Genomic DNA, 22,326 nt, shown 5'->3' on the forward strand with positions numbered 1-22,326 from the left:
TATTTTCAGACTGGACGCAAACAAAACAATAGTTTTGGAATTGATATGCATTCATTTTCAGAAGCGCTTGTTATGTCAAATGGGTGTGGGTTGTCTAAACTTCGAAACATCGAAACTTGATACCCTACTTTGAGATGCTAACTTGATTTGAAACTGCTCTGCTCTTTCATTTTCTTTTCTTTTCGTTTTAATAAACTTTATTTATGAATGGCCTAGCCCATGTGTGATTAAAAAATAAATAAATAAAAGTTCATCATGTTGGCTGCAAACGATGGCCGCCGGGTGATTTACAATGGGAATGGTCCGAACTATAGCGGGAGGGAATTTTTTATTTACGATGCTCAGATGGTGAGGAAATGATGCATACATAAAAAAGTCACAAAATGTCTTTGTAAATTCATGACATGTAACAAACAAGTTCATAAATAAATGCCGAATGTCCACTTTCAGCGACGTCATGCACAAATATAATGACATTGTCAAAGAGATTATGGCCTCAAATTGTGATGAGCTCACGCGAGAGGCCGGGACGCCAAGACCACCAAATACTTCCCGCCCAGAGTATTGTATGTATTTTCGGGGTAAAATATATACATATGCATTCATACTGCTGTTGTACTGTACACAATTCATGGGCGGAGCTAGGAAATTTTGTTTGGGGGGGGCAAGGGGAGCTCAGTGGGTTTATAAAACAAATAAAATTGTTTTATAAATCCAAAATATTTTCCAGAAAATGCTGATAAACATGCAATACATTCCCTTGACAGGGGACAGGAGGAAATGTGGAAATAAATTCCCGGGAAATATCAGAAAACATCCAGAGGTCAAAGAGGGGCATGCCCCCCCAGAGCTCCACTAGTGGTCCACATCCTGTGATTATATTTTCCACAAGTTCTGAATTTCCTCATGTTGTCCTAATTTGTAAGACGACGTGTCGCGATGAAAAGTTTAGAATGTCGTTTATGAGTGTGTTTTTGAAAAGGCTTTCCAACGTGACAATTTAGTTTGGCTTTTTATAATCAAGCGACATTAAACCTTAAATCGGGCCTTTAATTAGCAGTATTCCATAATAAAAATCAAAGGAAGGCTAAATTTCACTGGCGACTTTGACTCAAACGTAAACAAAAATAACAGCTAAACAGGATTATTTGGGAATTTTAAAGAGGAAATGGCGAGTGTACACCCTTCACTCATTAAAAAAAAAAAAAAAAAAACAGAAAAAGAGACTCAATGAGGTATATAAATAAACATTGTCTGTAAAGTATAATTGTCACATTTTTTTTAAGGATACCGTTCTCTTGACAGGATCATTACCAGTGTGACTAGTCCAAACCACGCGTGTGTGTGCGTGTGTTTTATTTGCATGTGTATGTTTACGCCATGCACTTCTCAGCAAAATAGTTAAAACCCGCACTTTCCCCAAGAGACTTTTTTTTTTTTTCTTTCTTAGGGAGGTGACTCGGGGCCAACATTAAGCCTCCCACGCAGTAGCCAGTGGTGGCGCGTGATTATAGCACACAATGTCAAGCGGGTTTTTTTATATCCCAGCTGATTGTATAGCGCAATATCCCCTCGTCAGCTACTTTAGTTATAACGTGGAAAGAGTTCAAAGAGTTGATGATGGAAAAAAAAAAAAAAAAGATTTCCATCCATGCAGCCATGTGCTTGCAGCCACAGCATAATATTTGGGCGAGAAGCAATTTGGTGCCATCTTAACTTCATTTTTAGAACAACCAGGCTGTAACAAAGTGCTGTGGAACATAAAATATAGACATTAAAGTATTACAAAAAGTGATATTTTGGGGTAGAGTATCACAATACAGCCACAATTTGGTGTACTCTGTTTTTTTTTTTTTAATTCTTTAATTTTTTAAAAAAGATTAAAAGTGGCATTTTGATGCAAAATATCACAACATTGCATTATTTTTGGTGTGAAATATCCAAGAGTGATTTTTTTTTTTTTTTTTTAAGTGTGCAACTTTACCACACCTCCATATTTTGGTCCAAATTTGTTTTGGCAAATTTCTTTCATTTTTACATTAAAATCCCAATTTGATCACATTGCAGTGCGACGAACAATTTCACATTAAAACGTGAAAACGATCACGATACAATGTGACGTTTTCACATTATAATGTGAAATTTAAGCTAAACTGTGAAAGTACCACAAAATGTGAATTTTAAAAATTGTTAAAGCAATTTTTTTTCCAGTAAATGTGTACATTGTCATTTTTTGGGGGGCCATGTGTGCTGTAAAAGACAAAGACAAAAACCAAGCATATTGGAATTTAAGTTTATTGCCTATGACTTCCTAAACGATTCTAGACATTTCCTTCAGTCCAATCCGCTCGTCTTAACGGCCGTGCGGGACCACGTATTTTTAGCTCCGTTCCCCAAAATAGCCGACCACCAACTTCCCTTGCAGGACGGCTACAAAAAAAGTCTTTCACAAGACCCGGCCGGCGTAGCTTGTGCCATCTCCTTTCGGGTTTCCTTCATTTCTCTTTCCATCCTCAGAGTTGTCGGCTGAGCTTTTGGGCCTGGCGCTCCTTGGCATTGAAGGCGTACTTGGTATCTTGGAGCTGTTCAATGACCTCGCGGGCCTGCCGCATGTCTGCGGCCAACTGCCCGTACTTTTCCACCAGCTCTTGGTTCTCCCGCCGGAGTTCCACCACCAACTGGCTCAGCTCGTCGTTCTGCCGGCCGCAATGCGCCTTCAGTTGCTCCATCTCGGACAGAGTCTCCTCCATGCGGCGAACCAGGCTCTCCAGTTTGTCCTGTGACATGGTTGTCGTCAAAGTCCCCCCGCTTTGTCTTTCGCTCTTTCGTCTCTGAGACCGCAGGTGATTATTCTCACCTAATCCTTCTCGTTCTTCCCCTACGAGCTAATCCCATTAGTTGGTCTATCCTGGGTGATGCCAAGGCCGGGAGACGCCACATGGAATTAGTGCCTTGGTGAAATGGGTGGGTACGCTACATAAAAGGCCTTGGCGGTTAAAAGAACACAGAATAATTCAACATGTCTTGTGCAAATAGACAAAAAGCCTTCCAAAAGTCAGATTGTCTTCCATAAATCCCCAAAACGAAGTACAAAATGCCTTCAATTTTTTTAAATGGATGTATTGAACCAAAATCCTTTCAATTTCCCATTGATTGGAAGGTGAAAACAACAACCCGCATCCATTTCTTTGTTTATTAAAAAAAAAAAAAAAAAAAAAAAAAAGAAAAGAAAAAGTGAACACATTTGAACTTGCAAAAGACAAAACGCATGTTAAAAAGACACAAAAATCAAGCGGACTGTTCGTCACACAAAAAATGTGTGGAAGAAAAGAGATGACGTGGTGTCGTACTCAGTGCTAGTTATTATTCATATTCAAACCGTTTCAAAACTTTTGCATCTTTTCGTCCGGATGTGTGATGGACGCAGTGCGATCGGGCGTCCTGAGCAAGCCGTCAAGCTTCTAAAAAAAAAAAAAAAGGTCATATTGGATCCAAGAGAAAACGCAGAATTTTTTTTTTTTTTTTTTGCCTTCGATTTTTTTTTACATGGAGAAAACATCCGCTAGGCCCCATTCTATGTCGGTTTGAACAATCGAAGAAGCGATTGGACACAGCTAGACGCGTTTAACGTACAGAAATTCCCCTTTCGACTTTACCCCCTCGGTGTCGCTACGACTTCAATGAAGTTGGAATATTCCCGTGGCGAGGCAAAAGATACGTGCCAGATAGTGACAAAGGTAACACGTAGGGTCTGACATTGCAGAGGACCCTTACGTGCTCGTTTGGGTTCTGATCCTACCCCCCCGGAGTCTTGTCCATTTCGTTCAGTGAGATGTGGGAAAGTGTAAAAATGTCTTTTACAGACAGTGTGAAAGGGGCCGAAGATCCCGGCGTCGCTGGCCAGGAGCGAGTAGGAGAGCTTTATCGACTTCCCTGGTGTCCCTGAGCAAGGCACCCGCTGCCCCGGCAGTACAAGAACCGGGAAGGCTCAGTCTCGGCATAAATTAAAAAGGTGGAAAAACATTCTCGCTGAGAGTCAGAGTTTTGCGTTGCTTAGCCTGAGGCAGGAATTGGAATACCAAAAAAAGAAAAAAGAAAAGAAAAGCAAGGAACGCCCTGCCCTGCCCTCTGTTCCTCTCAGCTGGAGAAAAAAAAAAAAAAAGTCATCCCTTCCAGTCACAAGGAAGCTTTTCCCATAGGAACAAGGTGTTCCTGCTATATGTAAAACTGGTGCAGCGCCAGCTCATCCATGAAGGGGCGCACCAGGTTGTCGGTGGCAAAGTAGAAGACCAGCCCGAAGAAGATGGAGATGGGCAGTGCCGGGAGCGCCTTTTTGAAGATGGCCAGCAGCAGCAGCGTCAGACACAAGCCCTGCGGGAGGGAGAAACCACAGGCCACACGAGGGAGGAAGGGGGTGTGGTGGTGATGATGGAGGGGGGGGGGGGGGGGGGGGACGGTTACGTCAAGCTGGCAAGCGAGCGGCTTATTTACGACGGCGCCGTCGGGGGTGGAGCGCGGCTTTGCGGCGACTCACAATGAGGATGGCGACGAAGCAGGCCAACGTGGTGTTCCAGTCGCCGCTGGCGGCGGCCGAGGCTTTTCCCACCAGCATGCTGTAGAAGATGAAGTCTCCCAGTCCCAGCTTGACACCCCCTGGGGATACAGCAGGAGGGGGGCGTATGTGACCATCGCACGTGGATCCCTGCCCGCCCCTTCTTTGGGCTCATTAGTTCCCCGTGTCCTTCGTGAGCGTCCTGTTGTCCCTGTCGCCCCTTGTCCTGAGGATGGCTGACTTGCATCCAAGTGGAGACCGCAATGAAGTAGATTACGGTTTTCAAATTGCAAGTCCTGCAATTGAAGGAGGACTGGAGATACGGCCGCATACAGCTCAATTTGCATCTGGTGGGAACACGCCAACAGCGGCACCGTGTCGCTCCAGGCTTTTGCCGCTTCCTGTTCTCGGGGAACGCATTTCCCGACCGCCCCCTTGTGAACACCTTGACATGATGTCCAATGTGTTCATCCAGATCTGATCCAGATTTTGTCGCAATGTAAATACGATATGGACAATCTCATTGAACCTGTTTACCTCTGTCGCATGATATCAGAACTATTAAAGTTTTGGTGTGTTTGCGTACATCACATCGTTGAATGAGTAAAAAAAAAAAAGATCAGCGTGCATTTTTTTTCCCGTTTCCATCAACTAAAACTATTTTCGCTTCAATTAAAAGGTCAAACACTCACGCTCCTCGTCGTCATCCTCGACGAATGGCCGGTCCGAGGGCATCTGCTGGATCTCCCGTCGAGAGTCATCCGTGGACTGCAAGTGTCCCAGCTGGTGCTCCTGGTCGCTCACCCAGGACGTGGTGAAGCCTCCGTTGTCCCCCGTCGGACTGGACGACGACACCGGGGACGGCGCCGCTGCAACGTGGGAGTCGGTTAGCGCGTCAGGCTAAAACGCAGACGCTTCCGATTGGATCGGAGGCCTCGCTCACCTTCTTGAGGCTCGGGCTGAGGCGACGTGGCGTCGGCGGGGCTCCTCTTGGGCACCGTGTCCGTGTCGGCCATGTTGACCAGCCACACCATGGTCGCTGCGAGAGAAGTAAAAGTTCACATTCTTCTTGCTTTTCTATATGACGCCTATGTGGTCAGCCATGGTGGCTGACTTCAAGAATGTCTCATCTGGGGCTTTTGTGTGTTCAATCCTGTGTTAATATGGCTTCCTCCCACATGCCAAAAGCACGCATGAAATGTACCCGAGGCTGCTTCACAGAAACACATGTCCATATGTGTTTTAGCAACATCCCCAAACGATTGTTAATGTTTACAAGAACACGTCTGAGGTTACGGGAAGGCGCTATATCAAGCGGGGTGAACTTGCCAAACGCAGCTCACATATATAGCCCAGCGAGACCAATTGCATAAGATAGGTCAGGAGGTACGTTACACTTTAGCTTGAAGCGAGAAGTGATCCCAAACTTTACCATTGTCTCTTTTACAAAACTGTTGTGTTTAGTCATTGTGATATCAAAAGCAATAAAAAATAAGAACTGTCCGTACATGAATAGATGAGAGCAGGGAAAATGGGCTCGTTCCTTTCCTGAGCCGTCTCCACCAAGATCCTCAGCGGGCCTTTGGGACACAGCACCGCTAACAGATCTAAACACAGACAGGAACATGAGACAGGGGAGGGGGGGAGATGTCACAGCAGGCGTCTCACCGTAGACGGATATGACAGCGAGTATGAGCCAGGCGGTCCATTCGGGCAGGTACTTGATGAAGACCAACGCCATCAGAGCACTGATCATGATGAGGTAGGCCTGCTGGAGCCGCAGCGGGCCCTTCCAGTGGATGCACATCATTCCCACCACGCCAAAGTTCCACACGACGACTAAGAACGTGATGTAGTCCATGGCCACGTTGTAGGTCTTGAACACCTCCCTGGCAGTGCACGGAGGGATGAGATGGAAGAGGGAAAAAAGGGGTAGGGGATGGGGAGGGCGGAGCTTACTTGAGGTAGATGTAGGAGAAGAAGAAAAGCAGGAGCAAGGAGGAGATGAAAAGCCAGCCTTGAATCACCTGAACAAAAAGAAAAGTTGTTGTTGTTTTTTTTTTAAACTATTCTGATGAATCTTTGCGTGAAAGGAACAAACAACAAGAAGCAAGACGGGCGCGGCAGTCGTGACGCACCCGGTAGCAGCGATACTTGTAGAGCAGCACAAGCACCAGCGTCATGACGATGATGACGGTGATCATGATGGTGGCGTTGAGGATGGAGTTCAGCGCTCGCTGGCCCACCGTGTCCGTATCCTCTGGGAACGGCGTGTAGATCCTGACAGGTATCAAAAAGTCAAAATCATACGGTCAGCAACATGAGTTGAAGATGTCGGGCTCAACTGTTTTAAAAATATATTATTTTTAACAATGTATTGTTGAAGGAATGATTTTTTTTCCTTTAAATTCCCCCCACCTGCACCAAAAAAGGTTGGAGATGGAATAGTACTGTACATGTAAAACGACAATGGCGCCACCTAGTGGCCAAAGCAGCATTTTGTCCACTCACAGCCTCTGTCCGTCATTTTGCGTGTAGAAGCTGACCGACTTGATGGTGGCCACCACGACAACCATACACAGCGTCACGGGGACAAAGAGCATGATGACGTGCTTGGCGCCATATTTGAGCGTCAACTCTTCGTCGTCCTCCTCGTCGGCTTCCGCCACGCGAGGGGGCCTGGCGGAGGGGGGCAGGCCGTTCTGCTCCGGACCTTGGGATCCTCCTCCATCTCTGGTGGAGCCGTCTCCTTGGTGCGGCTCAGTGCTACCGTTGGCTTCCTGTTGGTCCTGGAAAAATGGTACAAGTACAAAAAGTACAAGGCAGATATGTTTGAACTTGATACTGCCGACAAATAAACACATCAAGCGAAGGTTGATCTGCGAGTGTTTATGTTCAAGACACTCAATTAGATTAGCCTAGAATGGTGGTTAGAAGGTGGACTTTGGCCAAACCTTTGTTTTACGAGACACACGGGCACAGTGTCGTGCAAACATAGCCACACAAAGACGCAGAGACACACACACACACACACACACACACACACACACACACACACACACACACACACACACACACACACACAGACACAGAGATACATGCTAACACATGCTCATTCTTTTGGTATGCAACTCACCACATTGTTTTCTACGTCTTGCGTCTCGTTGGCCATGTTGGGGCGTGCCCGCGCTGGTCCTCACATGCACGGCGAATGATGATGAAGTCGGCGTTGCCCTAATGGGAGGAGGATTGTGTCAACGATGATCAGTCATGAGAGTTTCACGAATCATTAACACTGAATATGGACAAACAAGTATGAGGAAGTAACTAGAGGAACTAACTAGAGGAAAAGACCTAAATTTAAGAGAATAATGTCGAAATTTTCTGCAGAAAAGTCAGTTTTAAATGTACAACACTGTCTAAAAAGTATTGTGAAAATGTCATAATTTTATGGAAATTGATTACATTGTAATTTACTGCAAAAAAACCTCAAATATTCACGATAAACAGGTTCAAAACAATAAACAAGATTTTTTTTAAATACATTTTTACGAGGTATAAAAAAAATCACAATTTTATGTAACGATAGTTGTAAATTTTGGACAAAATAGTATTATTTTCAGGAGGAACTTTTACACTTTTAACAACATTTTATTCTGTTGTGATACTGCTGCAACCTTTTGAAAGCAAAGGTTAATAATGCAAAAACAATGAGGAAAAAAATAAACAATATCTATTTGATTTTTTTTCTGTAAGCAATGAGGGAAAATTCGATTGTATTGGAAGCCCATTTAAAGACAAAGCCATCCCTAATTGTACTTATATCAGTATAGCACCAATACTAAAGATTCCATAAATGCAGTGTCGCTTCTGAGCTACTCATCACCATGGGGACGAAATATTTGACACAAACATCTGTTTATGTTATCATTTAGCCGAGGCGCTAATGATAGCTAGTTAGCAACAATGACATAGCGGCACAAGAACCAGCGGTCACACCCAAATATTTACATATATGCCGTCTCAGTGACAATGTAGTTGCTCAAGAAAGCATCAAATAATTCAAATTTACCGTCAACAAACGGCGAAGAACAAAAAGGGCGTTGAATGCCTACTGGAAGTGGGCAGTGAACCGGGGTACTTTCCTTTCTTTGTTCTTCCTGTTCGCTCAGCCAACTTCCGGGATGCGCTGTCGAAATCTGCCTCGTTCGCATTTAGCTTCCGTTATTTTGTTCCGCACAGATTTTTAATGCTAAAAAACAAACAACCGAATAATAATCCCCAAAATGTACTGTACATCACTAACCATCCATATGCGACTAAAATCTAAAATACAGACTCAAGAATGTTTAACTATTGTATTTGTATGTTGTTTCTTTAACAGAAATTTATGATTCCGGTTCATAGGTCAACACGTTGGTGTCCACCGATGGCATTAGGAAAAACATCCACACAAATGTTTTCTTATTCATTCATTACTGAATATATGAAATATTAAAATCGTTTGCACAGAATTAAATTTAATTTAATATTGACCAAAAATTGAATTTCAATTGTGTCGCCTTTTTCTTCCCCCTACACTATACTTCCGGTTTAAAGGTCAACTCGTCCAGGCAACAGCGGCTAAAACGCGACACGGCAAAAGCGACAGAACCTTTTTAAAACCCGACTCCAAACCACATTTCAAGCATGGTAGGTGTGATGTTCACAATGAAAGTTTTCATTTCAAGTGGTAGCCGCGAATGTGTTACCCGGTGCTTTATTTTCATTATGCTTTATGAATGAGTGAAATCGATGCCGCTTGCTAGCTATTGGCTAAAAGTTAGCATAAACATGAGCAAGTGAGGCGGAAACGGTGATGAATTAACAACAAACCACTTTCTCTTTTGAAGAAATAACCAAATAAAGAAATAATGTTCCTCACAGAAAGTCATCTTACCATTAAAGTTGATAACGTTTGCCAAGTTATTTCTTTCTTCCGTTTTGTACTTCAGATGCCAACTTACTTGGCCATTTCTGAATGTTTTGTGTACATTTGGCTGCTAAACATATTCTTAAATATTGTAGTCTCACACCATCCTGCTGGTGCAACCAACCAAGCGGCCCGAGGGAAGAACGTACGCCGACTACGAGTCTGTCAACGAGTGCATGGAAGGTAAAGCGACTCTCATGGTTGTAGCGTGCACAAAACTAATCGCGGCCACTTTTCTGTCAAATCTGTCTTGTACAAAAGGTGTGTGCAAGATGTACGAGGAGCACCTGAAGAGGATGAACCCCAACAGTCCATCCATCACGTACGACATCAGCCAGCTCTTTGACTTCATTGACGATCTGGCGGATCTCAGCTGTTTGGTGTAAGTGCCGTCATCCTTTTTTGGCTGTAATTCTAAAAGGAAACACCAAGAAAACACCATCCATCCCTATTCTGTCGGCCAGGTACCGCGCTGACACGCAGACGTACCAGCCCAACAACAAGGACTGGATCAAGGAGAAGATCTACGTGTTACTGCGCCGTCAGGCCCAACAGGCCGCCAACTGACGAGAGCCACGTCTTCCTCTTCTTTACCTATAGCCCAGTGTGCATTGTTTCCATTTGATGTTTGTTTCCCGCTTGAAGGAAGGCATATTTTGTATTTTAAGGTCTGCGTTACAAATAAAGACTTCATTTACATTATGAAAATAAAAAGTCATTCTTTTGCAATGGTTTGTTTTGTAATTGCCACTGGGTTGAAGATTGGATGTTATTTGAACCTTGGATTAACCTGGTAACCCATTTCTCATTAGCTTTAACTCATTATAGGTGATTTTTTTTTTACCCCAGTTGGATTCAAATCTTAACATGCTGGTTAATTAATTAAATGGGTGCTGTATAAATATCTCAGCACTGGCTGGGTTAACTTTTTAACTCATTTGGGTTACCTTTCCGGGACGGGATGTAAGAAGGGGGGAGTGGTCTTACTCATGCCATTCAGAAGAAATCTGAAAACAGGTTATGAGTGTAGTTACAAACAATATATACAGATAATCCATAGTTGTCATTTCTATATTTCTTTTCATTTTAAGAAAAGTTGAAAAACTATTCGTAGCTGGAGTTGTCAACAAAAGATTGCATTATTTCTCACTATTCATTGAAGTTAGTGTAAAAAAAAAAAAAAAATGGAAAGGGAGCTCACTGCCAGCGTCATCCGACTGAAGATGCTTAGGAGACGGCCGCTGTTTGCCCTGCCTCCCGCTGATGTTCACGGAGGCTACATGTACCCCCCCACACACACACACACACACACACACTCCCCCTTTCTCTCTCCCTGCACCTTTGTGTCGTGCGATCGACTCTTGCCGTCTGTTTCTCACACACGCACACACACACCCTCCACGCCCCCCTCCTCCTGCGTTTAGCATCTGAAAGGAGCCCTGAGTGAGAATCGATGGCGCAGAGACCCGCTTGACAGGACAATAAAGCACAAAGAAGGGGTGAGTCTTCTCCTTTTTTTTTTTGCCCCTTTTTTTTCCCTCCCCATCTTCACTCGCATCTTTACCAGAAGACGACGAGCGAGCGAGCGTGCACGCGTGTTTCGCTGCTCCGTGGGGGCCGCGACGCTTCCACGCGCCGCATCTTTTGTCAGCATCACTCCCTTTTCTCATATCACAACATCCCCATCACCCCCCCCCCCCCCCCCTCTCCCCAAAGTGGAAGAAAAAAAAATCTAATTTTATTCTCAAAGCCATCATTATTATTTTAAGATGAGGGGTCGTTTGGGAAAGGTGGGGGCGTGATGTCCTAATGCGGTTGTCGGTGAGGTAAACAACCCCCCCAGCAACGCCGCCGCCCCCCCCCCCCTTCCATTTTTTTTTTTAAATTCAGGGGTACATTGAACTATGTTCTATTTCCAGAGCCTCCGCAGCAGTCATGCTTCAGCAGGCGCCGTCTCCCCGCAGCCGTCACATCCTCGTCGGCCCCCCCTTCCTCCCCCTCTCCTCCCCCTCTCCATCGTTGTCCAGCAGCCACCGATTCCTTCAGACAACCAAGCCCGGCCGGCGCTCCCCATGAGGCGGCCAATAGCACTCACACCGACCGCTCTGTATGGAGCCTCTTGCCAGTGAAGTAGGTGCAGTCGTCGAATAAATATATTTGAGCTTCAAAAGTGTAATAAAAATATCAATGGGCAATCTAATAATAAAACACATAATGAAATTTAAAAAACACATTTTTACAGACCTGTTTGTTTTTTCCAATATGCGACATCTCCCTCTTGCAGTGGACATGGAGGATGAAGACGGGACTTGTCTTCTTGATGTTTTGTGGTGAGTTTGTGTCCTAAAGTGGGTCCGAAAAAAACCAAAGGGATTATTTGGTAAATAATGTAATTTTATGTGAGAAGAAGTAGCTGAAACACTAGTGGAAAAAAGTGTTCATCTTACCTGAGAAGAGAAATAATCATTTCTAAGAATGTGTTCTGTATTACAAGAACAAAGTGAAATTTTCAGGGACTAAATTTGCAGTGTAACAAAAACTGCCAGAATCAAGTTTTTAAAAATTGTAAAGTTGTCGATTTTACTTGAAATGTTGCAATTCCTCCAAAAATGTGACAGTGCCAATGAAAAGTGAGCATTCTCAGATGAAATCTTTTGCATTTCAGTGACCCCCAAGCCTTAAACGACTTCCTTCATGGGACGGCTGAGGTGACTAAAACTCTCACCTGCTGCTACTTGATGGCTTCTATTTATGCTCTAAAATATTTCCTCTTGTCCCATGGCCAGCTGCACAGCGAAGACCTGCTCATTAGCGCCTCCTCTGGAGATACGTCACTTTTCGCAGATGCCCCGGTGAGTGTCGATTGGCAGGAATCGTCGTGGGAAGTGAATATTTTTTTACGGCATCTGCAGTTACTTTAAACTCGTATTTATTTTCTAATAACAAATGTTGCCTTATATTTCTCACTGCCACGAGTGTGTCTGTGTGGCCTCCAGAGTCCCGTCTCGTTGCTGGGGGATGACGGAGGTTCCCCGAGTACGCCGCCGTCTGGCTGCGTGGATCTCTCATTCTTGGAGGAGGCCCTCCTCTCGTCACCCGAGGGTGCAGACGACCTCGGGCAGGTGGAGGTGCCGCAGGGCGAGCCCCTGGTTGAGCCCCCGGTTGAGCCCCAGGTTGAGCCCCAGGTTGAGCCCCCGGTTGAGCCCCAGGTTGAGCCCCCGGTTGAGCCCCAGGTTGAGGCCCCGGTTGAGCCCAGATGCCAGTCGAAGGAGGAGGTGAGGAGTCAGAATCTTTATCATTCTGCAAGGTGCAAACAAATGGAAAATGAAATGTGTTAATCAGGTTTGGTTTTCCAGGTGGCGGCGAAGGAAGAAGAGGAAGTGGCCTGCTGCGACATCCTGCAGCTGAGTCTGAAGGAGGCCGATATCACGGAGCAGACCGTCGCCCAAACGGGAGACTCGCTTTACCCGCCCGTGCTAACTCCCCCCGCAGTGCCGTTTGTAGCAAAGCCGGGCGTGACGGCCTTGCCCAGAGACACTCAGGCGGCGGTAGAGCCGCCGCAACCCTCCCTGCTGGCCGTGGGGCCGGGGTGCCCCTCTCTAAAACCCGCCCCACCTCCTCAGCTGATGGGGCTTCTACCTGGAAACATTTTCCCCGCCCCCTCACCCGAGACTTCCTTGGTTCAGGGTTCCGGTATGATCCTCCATAAAGCCGTGAGCTCCCGGCCTCTCGTCGCCCCGGCCCCGGGGATCGTCCTGCAGCGGGCCCGCCATCCCATCCAACCCAAGCTGCCTATCAGCATCCAACCAAGACTGGTCCAGATCAGCCCAAAGCCGCTAGGGCAAACACCCGCGCCGGGTCTTACGCTGGTTTCCGGGACGGCCTCGCCAAATATTCTCCTTTCCCAGAAGCCTTCCACGCCGGCCCCCGAGCCGCTCCCCAAACCTGTCAGCCTGCAGCTGCTCAACCAAGGCGGGTCCTTCATGCTCCAGCCTCAGGGACTCTTTCAAAGCAAAAATCAGTTCCTTCTCCCAGGTCAGCCCCAGGTTACCATCACCCAGCCCACTGGAGGACCTCTTCTGACCGCCGCCCCGCCAGTCCCGCAAGTGTCTCCCTTCAACGGGCAGCTCGTCGATGGCTCGCAGATATTAACCATGCCCCAAAGACAGCTTAACTTCAGCCCCGTGTTCACCACCACGGGGCAGATCGCCCTCGGCCAGGCTGCCATATTCTCCCCTACCGTCTTCCAAATGCCGGCGCAGCTCACCGGGAGCTATGTGAACGGCGGGCAGGGGCAGAGGGCCGCCCTGGTGCACGGACCGAGCCTGGGAAACCACATCACCTTGATCAACGGCTCCGGGATGCTCCCCTCGGACCTGGCTGCCATCTCCATTGTCAACACGCCCTCAGTGGTGCAAGGCCTGCCTTTCGCGGCTCAGCCGGCCCAGGCGGCCGTGACAGACGGCCATCTGGGCCTCCAGACGGCTTCGGTGGTGCTTTTACCCGAGAGAGGTGTCCCAGAGGAGAGGAATGCCTCGGAGGAAAGTTTCCATCAACAGGTGACTTACACAATTATGCTACAGTAGCACTTGAAATCTTTTCAAATGACCTAAATTGACTGAAATTTACATTTTGGAATATTGGTGGAATCGAGTAAGTAGTTTATGTAGTATTTGAAGAAAAAATATTTCAAATAAAAACTGTAGAATGGAATCACAATTTTGCAAAATTAATATATTTGTAATTTTATCGGGAAAACCTCACGAACATGGATTAAGTCAGAATATTACCTTGTAATTTTCCACCCATGCAGCGCTTAGGTCAGGTGATTCAGCAGCAGGTGTCGGTGCAACCCGTTGCCCCCTCGCCACCCGTCCTGCCGCCCCCACCGGAATCACCTACGACTCCCGACGTAGTCCAAGTGGTGGAGGACGTGGCCCAGTCCCTGAGTCGGAACCAAGTCTTAATGCAACAACTAAAACAGGTCAGAACTTGAGTCATTGTCTGTCGTGCAGTTGGTCATCTGTTTGTTTGTACCCCAGCAAGCGCTCGGCTCTCCTGTCACGTCCGACCTATTGGTCGGAGTGGCGCCGGCGGTCCCGATGGACTCTCTGACCCCGCCGGTGGACCACGAGCAGCAGAGGCAGCCAGAGACCACCATGTCGGACCCGTGCGGGGATGTCTCGCCGCTCCCCTCCGACTCAGAGGACACGCTGGGCTCGTCCCCTTCGCTCCAGGACTCTGCCGCATTTCCCGACCCGACCCCCCTCCCTGAACTAGAGGGCTCGGAGGCTTTGTTCATCCACGATGGAGGTCCGCTTTCCTTGCCATGCCAGGTCCTGCCCCCTGAACCTTCTTTGGCCCCCGGCCTCCCGGTGCCTCAACAGCAGCCGGAGCCCTCAGTTGGAGAGCGGGTGGACACTCCAGTCCAACAGCACACACAAAACAGTAAGTTTCTCCATCCTGCTACTTGGAAGGAATTGTTGGTTAGGAAGACAGACAGCCATTTTGTACACAAATGAAAAAAAACATCTCTCCTGCCAGCACCGACAGCTGCCTTGGTCGTCGAGAGCGACGTACCGACTCCCGATATCCGCTCGCCATCTCCCAGCATCCGGGAGCATCACCCGGACGGACTGCCAACTCCTCCGGAGGGTGGTCAGCAGGTGGGAAAATAAAAACTAGCGTGACATTTTAAAACTGCTGCCGTACTTATGATTTTTTTTTTTTCTCATTGGCGCCACACAGCTGGCAGGCGTCGAGCTGCAGCCGGAGGAAAGTTTAACACCAGCAACCCGACAACACAGGTAAGGATAGTTTCGTCAGACCACCGACAAGACCGGCCTGTGGTATTGTGTTCACGACAAAACCGCCTCGACTCCTTCCTCAGGTTCCAGCAACTGCTTTGCTCGGACCACCTGGCGGTCCAGCTCCCGTGTACCGGCCCTGCCTTCTGCACCCTGACGGATGCTGCCCGCCGCCTGTTGCCGTACCACGTCTGCGCCGGACACCCGCCCTCTCAGGAGGATTTAGCTTTAGGTTGGCCGATAACTCAATGTTGTAGTCATCCCATGCCAGACTCTGAACATCACTGTGGTTCCTCCTGTAGTGGACCAGGAGTTCGACACGGTGTCGGGGTTCCTGCTGAAGCGCACTAAGGATATGGTGAACAAATACAGGCAGCTGCTGGTCAAGGAAACATGGGTAAACAAAAAGAATACAATTTTTGAGAGTGTGCCCTGACAAAAAAAATTAATGTGTGAATTATTTCCTGAAGCTGGAGAGTCCGTCTGCTGAGATGGTCATGCTGGAGCGTCTCTTCCTCCAGGCGGAACGCTCTTCCCTGGGAGAGGACAGACGGCGGGCACACAGAGACCCGGGTTAGCCATACACAAACTTCACCAATACATAGTCAGGTTCAAAAATATTGGGATTATTCAAGTGTGGAGCCGCATAAGAAAAAAAAAAAAAATCTAAATGTTGTTTCAGAGTCTTTCCTGATGTCCTTGACGTCTTCAGCATCTTCCTCGCACTCCCCGGGGACCTCGCAGCCTCCACCGCCTTCCCAGGCCCCAACCTGGACCAGACTGTCAGAACGCCCACCTGGACTGAAGACGTACCGCTCCAGCTCGCGTGGGGCTCTCAGACTCACCATCAAACAGGAGTGCGGCTCTCGCAGTGTGGTCCACAGTTCCGTTGGAGAGTCTGGGGTCAAGCGGGACCACGCGGGGCGCCTGTCCAACGGCGGAGCGACACGGCATTCTCGCCGTGACGACAAGATCCCCAACGGAGCAGAATCCAAAAAGAAAAAGCTTCTTTCAGCGCCAACCCCGCGGGTGAAATGCCTCAGGCTGGACGCCGCACCGCCGCCGCCCCTTAGCCCGCCTCTACGGGAAGATAGCGTGCTCAGCGAACATCTGCAGAGCGCCATCGACAGCATTCTGGAGCTACAGCGCCTGCAGGGACCGCCGGCGGGCCCTCTTCCCAACATGGCCCCTGACCAGCCTGTCACCAGCGCCTCAACTTGTGAGGCTCCACGAGGACATTGGAACTCCCAGCTGAGCCAACCAAAGGCTTGACTTTTGTCTGTTGCTAGGAACAGTTTAATCCGTGTACCATTCATTTTTCATTCTAAATTGGTAATTGACTACATTTATTCAATTAAAAAAAAAAATATATATATATATATAAAAAAATAAAAAATAAAAATTAAATTATTCTAGTTCAAATTGCGCTGAAATTGAAAATTGGTGAAAATTCTAGCTCGGTTTTGATATTTAAACGAGTGACCCAGAAGTCTGGAAAAGAGCATTGAGTAATGATCCCATTCACAATATTTTTTTAATTGCCAATTGAAAATGAAAGTATGATACATGGATTGATTCAATTGCTTGTTTGGAAATGAGGAAGTATGACAAAGAAAAAGCACTATGAATAGTTAGCTTAGGCGTTAGCTACATTTTAGTGTACCTTTGTGGTGAGAAAAAAAAAAAAAAAGTCTATTTGGATAGGGGCTCTATGCTTTCCGTAGTAGTTTTAGTTTATTTATTTATTTTGAAAGAATTCTTTCCCAGCAGTGCCAAGCTTTCAGGGTATTTATTTTGATAACACGTACCAATGTTTCAAGTCAAAGTAACTCCAAAGAACTCGTTACACCCCCAAACACACCAGCAACTTTCGGGTCCTTTCGGGAAATCCGGGACCACTACGAGACTCGCCGTAGCTCAAACTGTGAAAAACAAAAAGTTCCCGCTCTTCTGTCCCAGCGAGAGAGAGGAGAACAATGTTGGATGGTTTTTGTAAAGCAATAATGTCCCCAGAAGGATGGAGAACGCAGAAGGAAAAGGAGGATCTCGCTTACTTCAGTTTTTGTAGAGATGTGGACTTGGACTTGCATGAAACAAGTAACCTGGGAATTATTACAGACTTGGACCAAACTTGAGCCGTTTAACTCCTGAGTTTCTCTGGATTAAACCATTGAGGAGACTGAACCAAATCACTCTATGCTTCTGTTGACCACTTGGGAGCTTTTGTTGACATGACAATCTTTTTTCATTCATCCATAAAATTTCCCCCAAATCAGCAATTTACTAGCAAATACATGACAGTGACTGAATAAGTTTCTCACAACCACATGAGACTTGGACTCAACCCCTTGAGGACTCCCCATGACTTCTAACATGTTTGCTCCTTGAATGGTTGCAGTAAAAAAATATGCAGTACTTTACTTTAGCACGCAAAACCTTGGGTGGAAATGTCATCCAAGGTTTTAACTGGAGGTTTTCATGGGAATGCAGTTTAAAAAAAAAAAAAAAAAAAAAAGATGTCAGAGTGACTTTTCACTCCTTGCTACCGCCACTTTTATAAAAACGAAAATGGAGTCAGATAAACGGAAGGAGCCGCCTCGTGTGCCATTGTCGCAGTCGTCCGTTTCCAAACGATCCGCCCAGTCCTCTTTGGGTACGAGTTCCAGGGACTGATCGTTCTCATGCCAAAATCGAGAGGCCTTAACCCAGCATAGCTTGGATTGTAAACAACGATACGTGTGATCGTCTCAAAACGATTGATACCATTTTTTGGGGTTTATTTTTACCGCTTTTACAGACTATTTATGAAAACTGTGATTTTGTACAAAAGAATTAAAACAAAGTGAATGTGTTTTGTTGTTTTTGAATTTCATTACAAACTTTATTAACATCATTGACATTTTACAAAGACAACCATTTTCTGTTCACTTCCGAGAGTCGTTTTCATCGCGCTAATCGAGCTCGCGGCGCATTTGGAGAATATCGAGACTAGGAGGTCCACTAAAACATGGTCCTCGGAAGGCGTCCCGCATCGGGGAAGGGATGCATTTTACGCGCCAAGTAGCTGTTAGCGTTGCTCTACCCACTGCTGTGTAAACTGCTCAATATCTCACCTTCAAATAAATTAAACGGAACCCCAAAACAGCAGATGATATTTATAACGAGCGCAACATCAACTATTGATTAAAATGAACAATAGTCGAGAAAAATAAGTGGGTGGGAGCGACAATAAATATTAAGCACTTAGCATAAGTGTCGTCAACTCTCGCCTAGCCCGTCCCACGGAAAAATTTCATCTTGGAAAAAGTTAAAAAGGATCAAAAAAAAGGTGAAATTTTTAAAGTGATCTATTGACTGAAAGGACAATAGTCAAGGGACGTGGACAGGGAGCGCGACATTAGCATGTTGCTCCGATTCATTGCGAGAGCTGGTCAAAATCTCATCTTGAAACTAATTCAGGGGGATCCAAAAAGACAAAATGTTCAAAGAGCACAAGTTAGTCTACTGAGCCAGACGGCCAATAGAAACAAAGTGGGCGAGAGCAACAAGAAAACATTAAGGACGACCCTCGTTAGCATTAACCGCTAACCTGCAACGTGTTAAGATTAAAAGGCAGGCTGCTGCGTGTCCATTTTAAAATGTTGATTTCACCAAAAAATTGCTTTCTCTCTCTCTTTTTTTTTTTTTTTTTTTTAAAAAAAGAAGAAAAAAAAAAAAAGCCAAGTCCTACCACGGCATGGTGATTGCCAAGCAGTGGTCGCCGCCGCTCAGTCGACTTTGACGGGGAGGTCATCGCCGTACTTGCGGAGCAGCTTTTGGTGGTTGTGCTGCACGCACCAGAGCTTCGGAAGGTGTTTGGGGCGCATGGAGGACAGGAAGTGCTGCCTCCAGCGCCGCTCCAGTTCCATCAGGCCGCGCGGGCCTCGCTCAGTGTAGGCGCGCACCACCTTCAGGCCGTGAGGCACGTGCGTCTCGTTTGAAATCCTGAGGAGGGAGAGGAACACCTTTGAGTGCTTGAGATCACAACCGTAAATTCCCAACTCACCTAGTCTCCAAGGAGGCAGCCTGCCGAAGTTGGTCCTCCGTCAGCTCTCGCTCCTCGCTCACGTGCAGGAAGTTGCGGAGGAGCGTCCGCAGCTCGTCCTGGCGCCACTTGGGCAGCCCGCCGCTGGCGATGAGGAGGGCGCGGGCTGCTGAGCGCACGCGGCGCCGGTCCGGGTCTTCTAATTGCCGCACGCCCTCCTCGCATCCCTGCGGGGCGGCAAATTCGTCGGCCAGCTGCTGCTTGAGCGAGGCGTCGTGCACGTTGGAGGCGGCGTGGCAACTGGTGCACAGCAGCAGGATGTCGTGAGAGTTGTGATCCTTCATCTCGTTTGGGAAGTGCCGCCGGTACTCGTGAGGGACGATGTTCTTCCTGGAGGCAGGGGGAGGGGGGGGGGGGGCGGAGAGACTAACCTTAAAAACCTTGTTCGAGCTCATTTAGGTAAAAAAATCTGACCTGATGTAAGAGTCTGCTCTCCCGCAGACCACGCAGAGGTTCTCCTTGGCCGTGAGGTAGTAGTCCTGATGGGAGTCGGGACGTCCTGACGGCTCAAACAGAAGCCTCACCACAAACGGGTCCTCACTCTGGAGCTCTGCAACGCAAGTTCCGTATTTCCAATGTGACACGAAGGTGAAAAAGAATTGGGTCACCGTTCCCTGTGTGGCAAAAAAAAAAAAGACAAATACTACCTCCTATTCCTTTGTCCAGGTACCATTTGGCTTTCTTCTTGTCACACGTGCAAAGCGGCTGACCGTCGGGGGCGTGCAGGTAGCAGTTGTCGTACAGCGGGGACTTCCTGTGACACGTTTTTAAGTTCACTTCAATGGACCTCTTGCCAGAATAGTGATGGCAGCAAAGCTAGATTGAGACACCAAAAACGGCGGCTCGGACTCCAGCTCACCTTGCAGAGTAGCCCACGCCCAGTGGCTTCCTTTTGTTGTTCTTTCTGGGGTCTGGGACTTGCTGATCTCCAGACACTGAGCTCTCGGGGCTTGAGGATGTTCCCATCAGAGTCCTGCGCGTTCGCCGTGTTTTCTCTGGGCCGCCATCATCGCTATGCTCGTCCACCCCGCCGGCCCCCCGGGCCCTGAAGGGCACGTCCAGCAACCCCTGACAGTAAGCAGCCAACGCGGCGTAGGAAAGCCGGTCGGCGCAAGTGGGGTGAGCTTTGAGGTGTGGGCTGAGCAGGTGGAAGAAGAGGGCGACGGACACTTGAGCATCCCTGGCGGCGTATGTTATCTAAAAAATATATATATATTGTCATGAATCAATTGGTAGAGATAGAAACGGAGTGTGGAAGAACCTGCTCCGGCGTCAGCTTATTTGCCTCCCAGTCGCTACAGCGCAGTTCTGCCGACTTGTCCAGCGAAACGTTCAACACGTCGGCTGCCAGCGACTTCAGGCCGAGTCCGTTACTCAGTGCAACTCGTCTAGGATACCCCCCAAAAAAAAGTCATTAACGCATGAGCGGCGGAAAAAAGAAAATAAACGACAACAGGGAACTCACTTTTGTCGGAGGGCGAGGTGGCGCAGGTCCACCGCGCAGGTCAGCGAAAGCCCGTAGTCATGAGTCAGCCTCTTGCCGTCGTCGTGGCAACCCACGCCCGCCTTCAGGACGTGCGGGTCGCGCAGGACCTCCACCAGATCCGGTGGGAGCTGCGCGTCGCTGAACGCCTGAAGCCGTACCAGCACGCACCGCCCGGAATAAGATGCCAGCTGAAGCAGAGAGACCACCTGGGCACGGCCATTGGCTGACACCTAAAAAGCATTATGTGATGTAGAGATTATTCCCCTGGCCATAGTCTCATTTAATCCTTTGTAAAATTCTTTGACGTTTACCCATTCGCAGTCGAGTCCCAGTACAGGGACCGCAGACAGGTCTTCCCGCATTGATGGCCAAAAATGGCACCATTCCTCCTCGGAGCTCACAGTCGCCGGCCTTACCGCCAGCAGCTGGTCGGAAGTCGGGATGGACACAGGAGGTGTCTTCTCGCACTCCACCACCTCAATCTCCTCACGTGTGGGGCGCCGGTCGGCTTCCGCGGCGACAGGAAGCGGCGTTTCCCTCTGAACGGAAGGCGGCCGCTTCTTTTTGATGCTAAATGCTCGCCACACGAGAAGACCGCCAAAGGTGGCGCCCAGGAGTGTGATGATGGCGACGAGTGGCCTTTGGTGAGCCATCACCAGGTGAGTAAGAACTTGAAAACACAAAATTACATCCTTGAGACATTTGTACTGCATGTAGAGTAACTCCACACATGTGCGCTGTTTGTTTTTGACAACGATGCCCAGTATATTTAAATGAATACCTGTCCTTTGTCAGTGGACTTTCAGCTGGATGCACTTTGGGAACGTGGAGCCACACTGCATTTCTCTGCAAACAGAATGAATTAAAAAAAAAAAAAAATAGACCTCAACAGATTTATATTAAAAAAAATAATAATTGATTGACAAACAACAACACCGTGGTTGATTGTTGTGGGTAATAAATGTCAAATGTTCGCCATTAAAATAAAGTTATTAAAGACACAAACTTCTAAAACGGGAGCAATATTTAGTCACATTTTTCTCAAGACAAACGCAACTTTATTCACATTTATTTAGCGTGAAATAGCATCTCTCCGTTTACGTTTGGCGACCAATGTTGCTCACGAGCTAACCAAGGCTTTTTCCAACGCAGCGATTTAGTGTCACAACAAATTAATACCAAGCGTCGCTTTAAAATCAAACTTTCTTACCTCGTTGCGTTTCGTTGAAGATTCCACCTGTTCCGGACACGCGTACATTTACCTTGTTGTTTTTTGTTTTTTTTAGTGAACGAGTCGGTTAGCTTCCAGGTGCCATTTATATCGGCGACGGAGCTGCTGCACCGCTGCGCCAGGGTCTGATTAGCGCCACCAACAGGACAGGAGGACTAATAAAAAACAACATGTATGGAAGACAAGTACCAGTA

At 47.3% G+C, this 22,326-nt stretch overlaps 4 protein-coding genes across 8 annotated transcripts; 2 read left to right on the forward strand and 2 right to left on the reverse strand.

The window, feature by feature from the left end:
• Positions 1-1,461: 1,461 nt before the first annotated feature.
• On the reverse strand, positions 1,462-8,734 carry psen1 (presenilin 1). 3 transcript variants are annotated; one of them, XM_085931231.1, is made up of 11 exons: positions 8,625-8,734; positions 7,689-7,786; positions 7,064-7,341; positions 6,691-6,832; positions 6,512-6,579; positions 6,221-6,441; positions 6,061-6,159; positions 5,496-5,591; positions 5,245-5,421; positions 4,535-4,653; positions 3,211-4,371 (listed from the first exon to the last, which is right to left on the reverse strand). In XM_085931231.1, exons 2-11 carry the CDS (start codon positions 7,722-7,724, stop codon positions 4,216-4,218), a joined length of 1,392 nt encoding a protein of 463 aa, XP_085787357.1. In that variant the 5' UTR covers positions 7,725-7,786; positions 8,625-8,734; the 3' UTR covers positions 3,211-4,215. The 3 variants fall into 3 exon arrangements, with proteins under 3 accessions (XP_085787358.1, XP_085787357.1, XP_085787359.1); XM_085931232.1 differs by lacking the exons at positions 3,211-4,371; positions 4,535-4,653 and adding an exon at positions 1,462-1,751; XM_085931233.1 differs by lacking the exon at positions 4,535-4,653 and having other exon boundaries at positions 3,211-3,461.
• Positions 8,735-9,096: 362 nt separating this feature from the next.
• LOC147045099 (enhancer of rudimentary homolog) lies at positions 9,097-10,231 on the forward strand. The gene is made up of 4 exons (XM_085932014.1): positions 9,097-9,244; positions 9,620-9,707; positions 9,786-9,906; positions 9,989-10,231. Exons 1-4 carry the CDS (start codon positions 9,242-9,244, stop codon positions 10,089-10,091), a joined length of 315 nt encoding a protein of 104 aa, XP_085788140.1. The 5' UTR covers positions 9,097-9,241; the 3' UTR covers positions 10,092-10,231.
• Positions 10,232-11,786: 1,555 nt separating this feature from the next.
• LOC147045100 (BRD4-interacting chromatin-remodeling complex-associated protein) lies at positions 11,787-16,603 on the forward strand. The gene is made up of 13 exons (XM_085932490.1): positions 11,787-11,854; positions 12,190-12,232; positions 12,311-12,376; positions 12,521-12,799; positions 12,881-14,083; positions 14,338-14,508; positions 14,567-14,972; positions 15,069-15,190; positions 15,273-15,331; positions 15,415-15,563; positions 15,634-15,728; positions 15,802-15,904; positions 16,014-16,603. Exons 1-13 carry the CDS (start codon positions 11,787-11,789, stop codon positions 16,601-16,603), a joined length of 3,354 nt encoding a protein of 1,117 aa, XP_085788616.1.
• Positions 16,604-18,197: 1,594 nt separating this feature from the next.
• Positions 18,198-22,261, reverse strand: exd2 (exonuclease 3'-5' domain containing 2). 3 transcript variants are annotated; one of them, XM_085931534.1, is made up of 10 exons: positions 22,112-22,261; positions 21,683-21,747; positions 21,213-21,571; positions 20,881-21,131; positions 20,701-20,803; positions 20,275-20,612; positions 20,063-20,169; positions 19,830-19,965; positions 19,377-19,745; positions 18,198-19,315 (listed from the first exon to the last, which is right to left on the reverse strand). In XM_085931534.1, exons 3-10 carry the CDS (start codon positions 21,552-21,554, stop codon positions 19,099-19,101), a joined length of 1,863 nt encoding a protein of 620 aa, XP_085787660.1. In that variant the 5' UTR covers positions 21,555-21,571; positions 21,683-21,747; positions 22,112-22,261; the 3' UTR covers positions 18,198-19,098. The 3 variants fall into 3 exon arrangements, with proteins under 3 accessions (XP_085787660.1, XP_085787659.1, XP_085787661.1); XM_085931533.1 differs by having other exon boundaries at positions 18,199-19,315; positions 20,677-20,803; XM_085931535.1 differs by having other exon boundaries at positions 19,173-19,315; positions 19,373-19,745; positions 20,677-20,803.
• Between the last annotated feature and the right edge of the window lie 65 nt (positions 22,262-22,326).

This window comes from Syngnathus leptorhynchus, chromosome 15, assembly GCF_054491065.1.
Source record: "Syngnathus leptorhynchus isolate UIUO chromosome 15, UIUO_Slep, whole genome shotgun sequence".
NCBI classification, from domain to species: Eukaryota; Metazoa; Chordata; class Actinopteri; order Syngnathiformes; family Syngnathidae; genus Syngnathus; species Syngnathus leptorhynchus.

Bases quoted from the DNA above. Each gene is read 5' to 3' on its own strand.
- psen1 (XM_085931231.1), bottom strand. From the start codon at position 7,724: ATGGCCAACGAGACGCAAGACGTAGAAAACAATGTG. The intron at 5,592-6,060 runs GTACGGACAGTT...CTTCTCTCGCAG, and splicing joins CCCTGCTCTCATCTATTCAT to CGACCATGGTGTGGCTGGTC. The intron at 5,422-5,495 runs GTGAGCGAGGCC...CCCACGTTGCAG, and splicing joins TCAGCCCGAGCCTCAAGAAG to CGGCGCCGTCCCCGGTGTCG.
- LOC147045100 (XM_085932490.1), top strand. From the start codon at position 11,787: ATGCGACATCTCCCTCTTGCAGTGGACATGGAGGATGAAGACGGGACT. The intron at 12,800-12,880 runs GTGAGGAGTCAG...TTGGTTTTCCAG, and splicing joins GATGCCAGTCGAAGGAGGAG to GTGGCGGCGAAGGAAGAAGA. The intron at 14,509-14,566 runs GTCAGAACTTGA...TTTGTACCCCAG, and splicing joins TAATGCAACAACTAAAACAG to CAAGCGCTCGGCTCTCCTGT.
- exd2 (XM_085931533.1), bottom strand. From the start codon at position 21,554: ATGGCTCACCAAAGGCCACTCGTCGCCATCATCACACTCCTGGGCGCC. The intron at 20,804-20,880 runs GTGAGTTCCCTG...GGGGTATCCTAG, and splicing joins CACCTCGCCCTCCGACAAAA to ACGAGTTGCACTGAGTAACG. The intron at 19,316-19,376 runs GTGAGTTGGGAA...CTCCCTCCTCAG, and splicing joins GCTGCCTCCTTGGAGACTAG to GATTTCAAACGAGACGCACG.
- LOC147045099 (XM_085932014.1), top strand. The intron at 9,708-9,785 runs GTAAAGCGACTC...CTTGTACAAAAG, and splicing joins TGTCAACGAGTGCATGGAAG to GTGTGTGCAAGATGTACGAG. The intron at 9,907-9,988 runs GTAAGTGCCGTC...TCTGTCGGCCAG, and splicing joins GCGGATCTCAGCTGTTTGGT to GTACCGCGCTGACACGCAGA.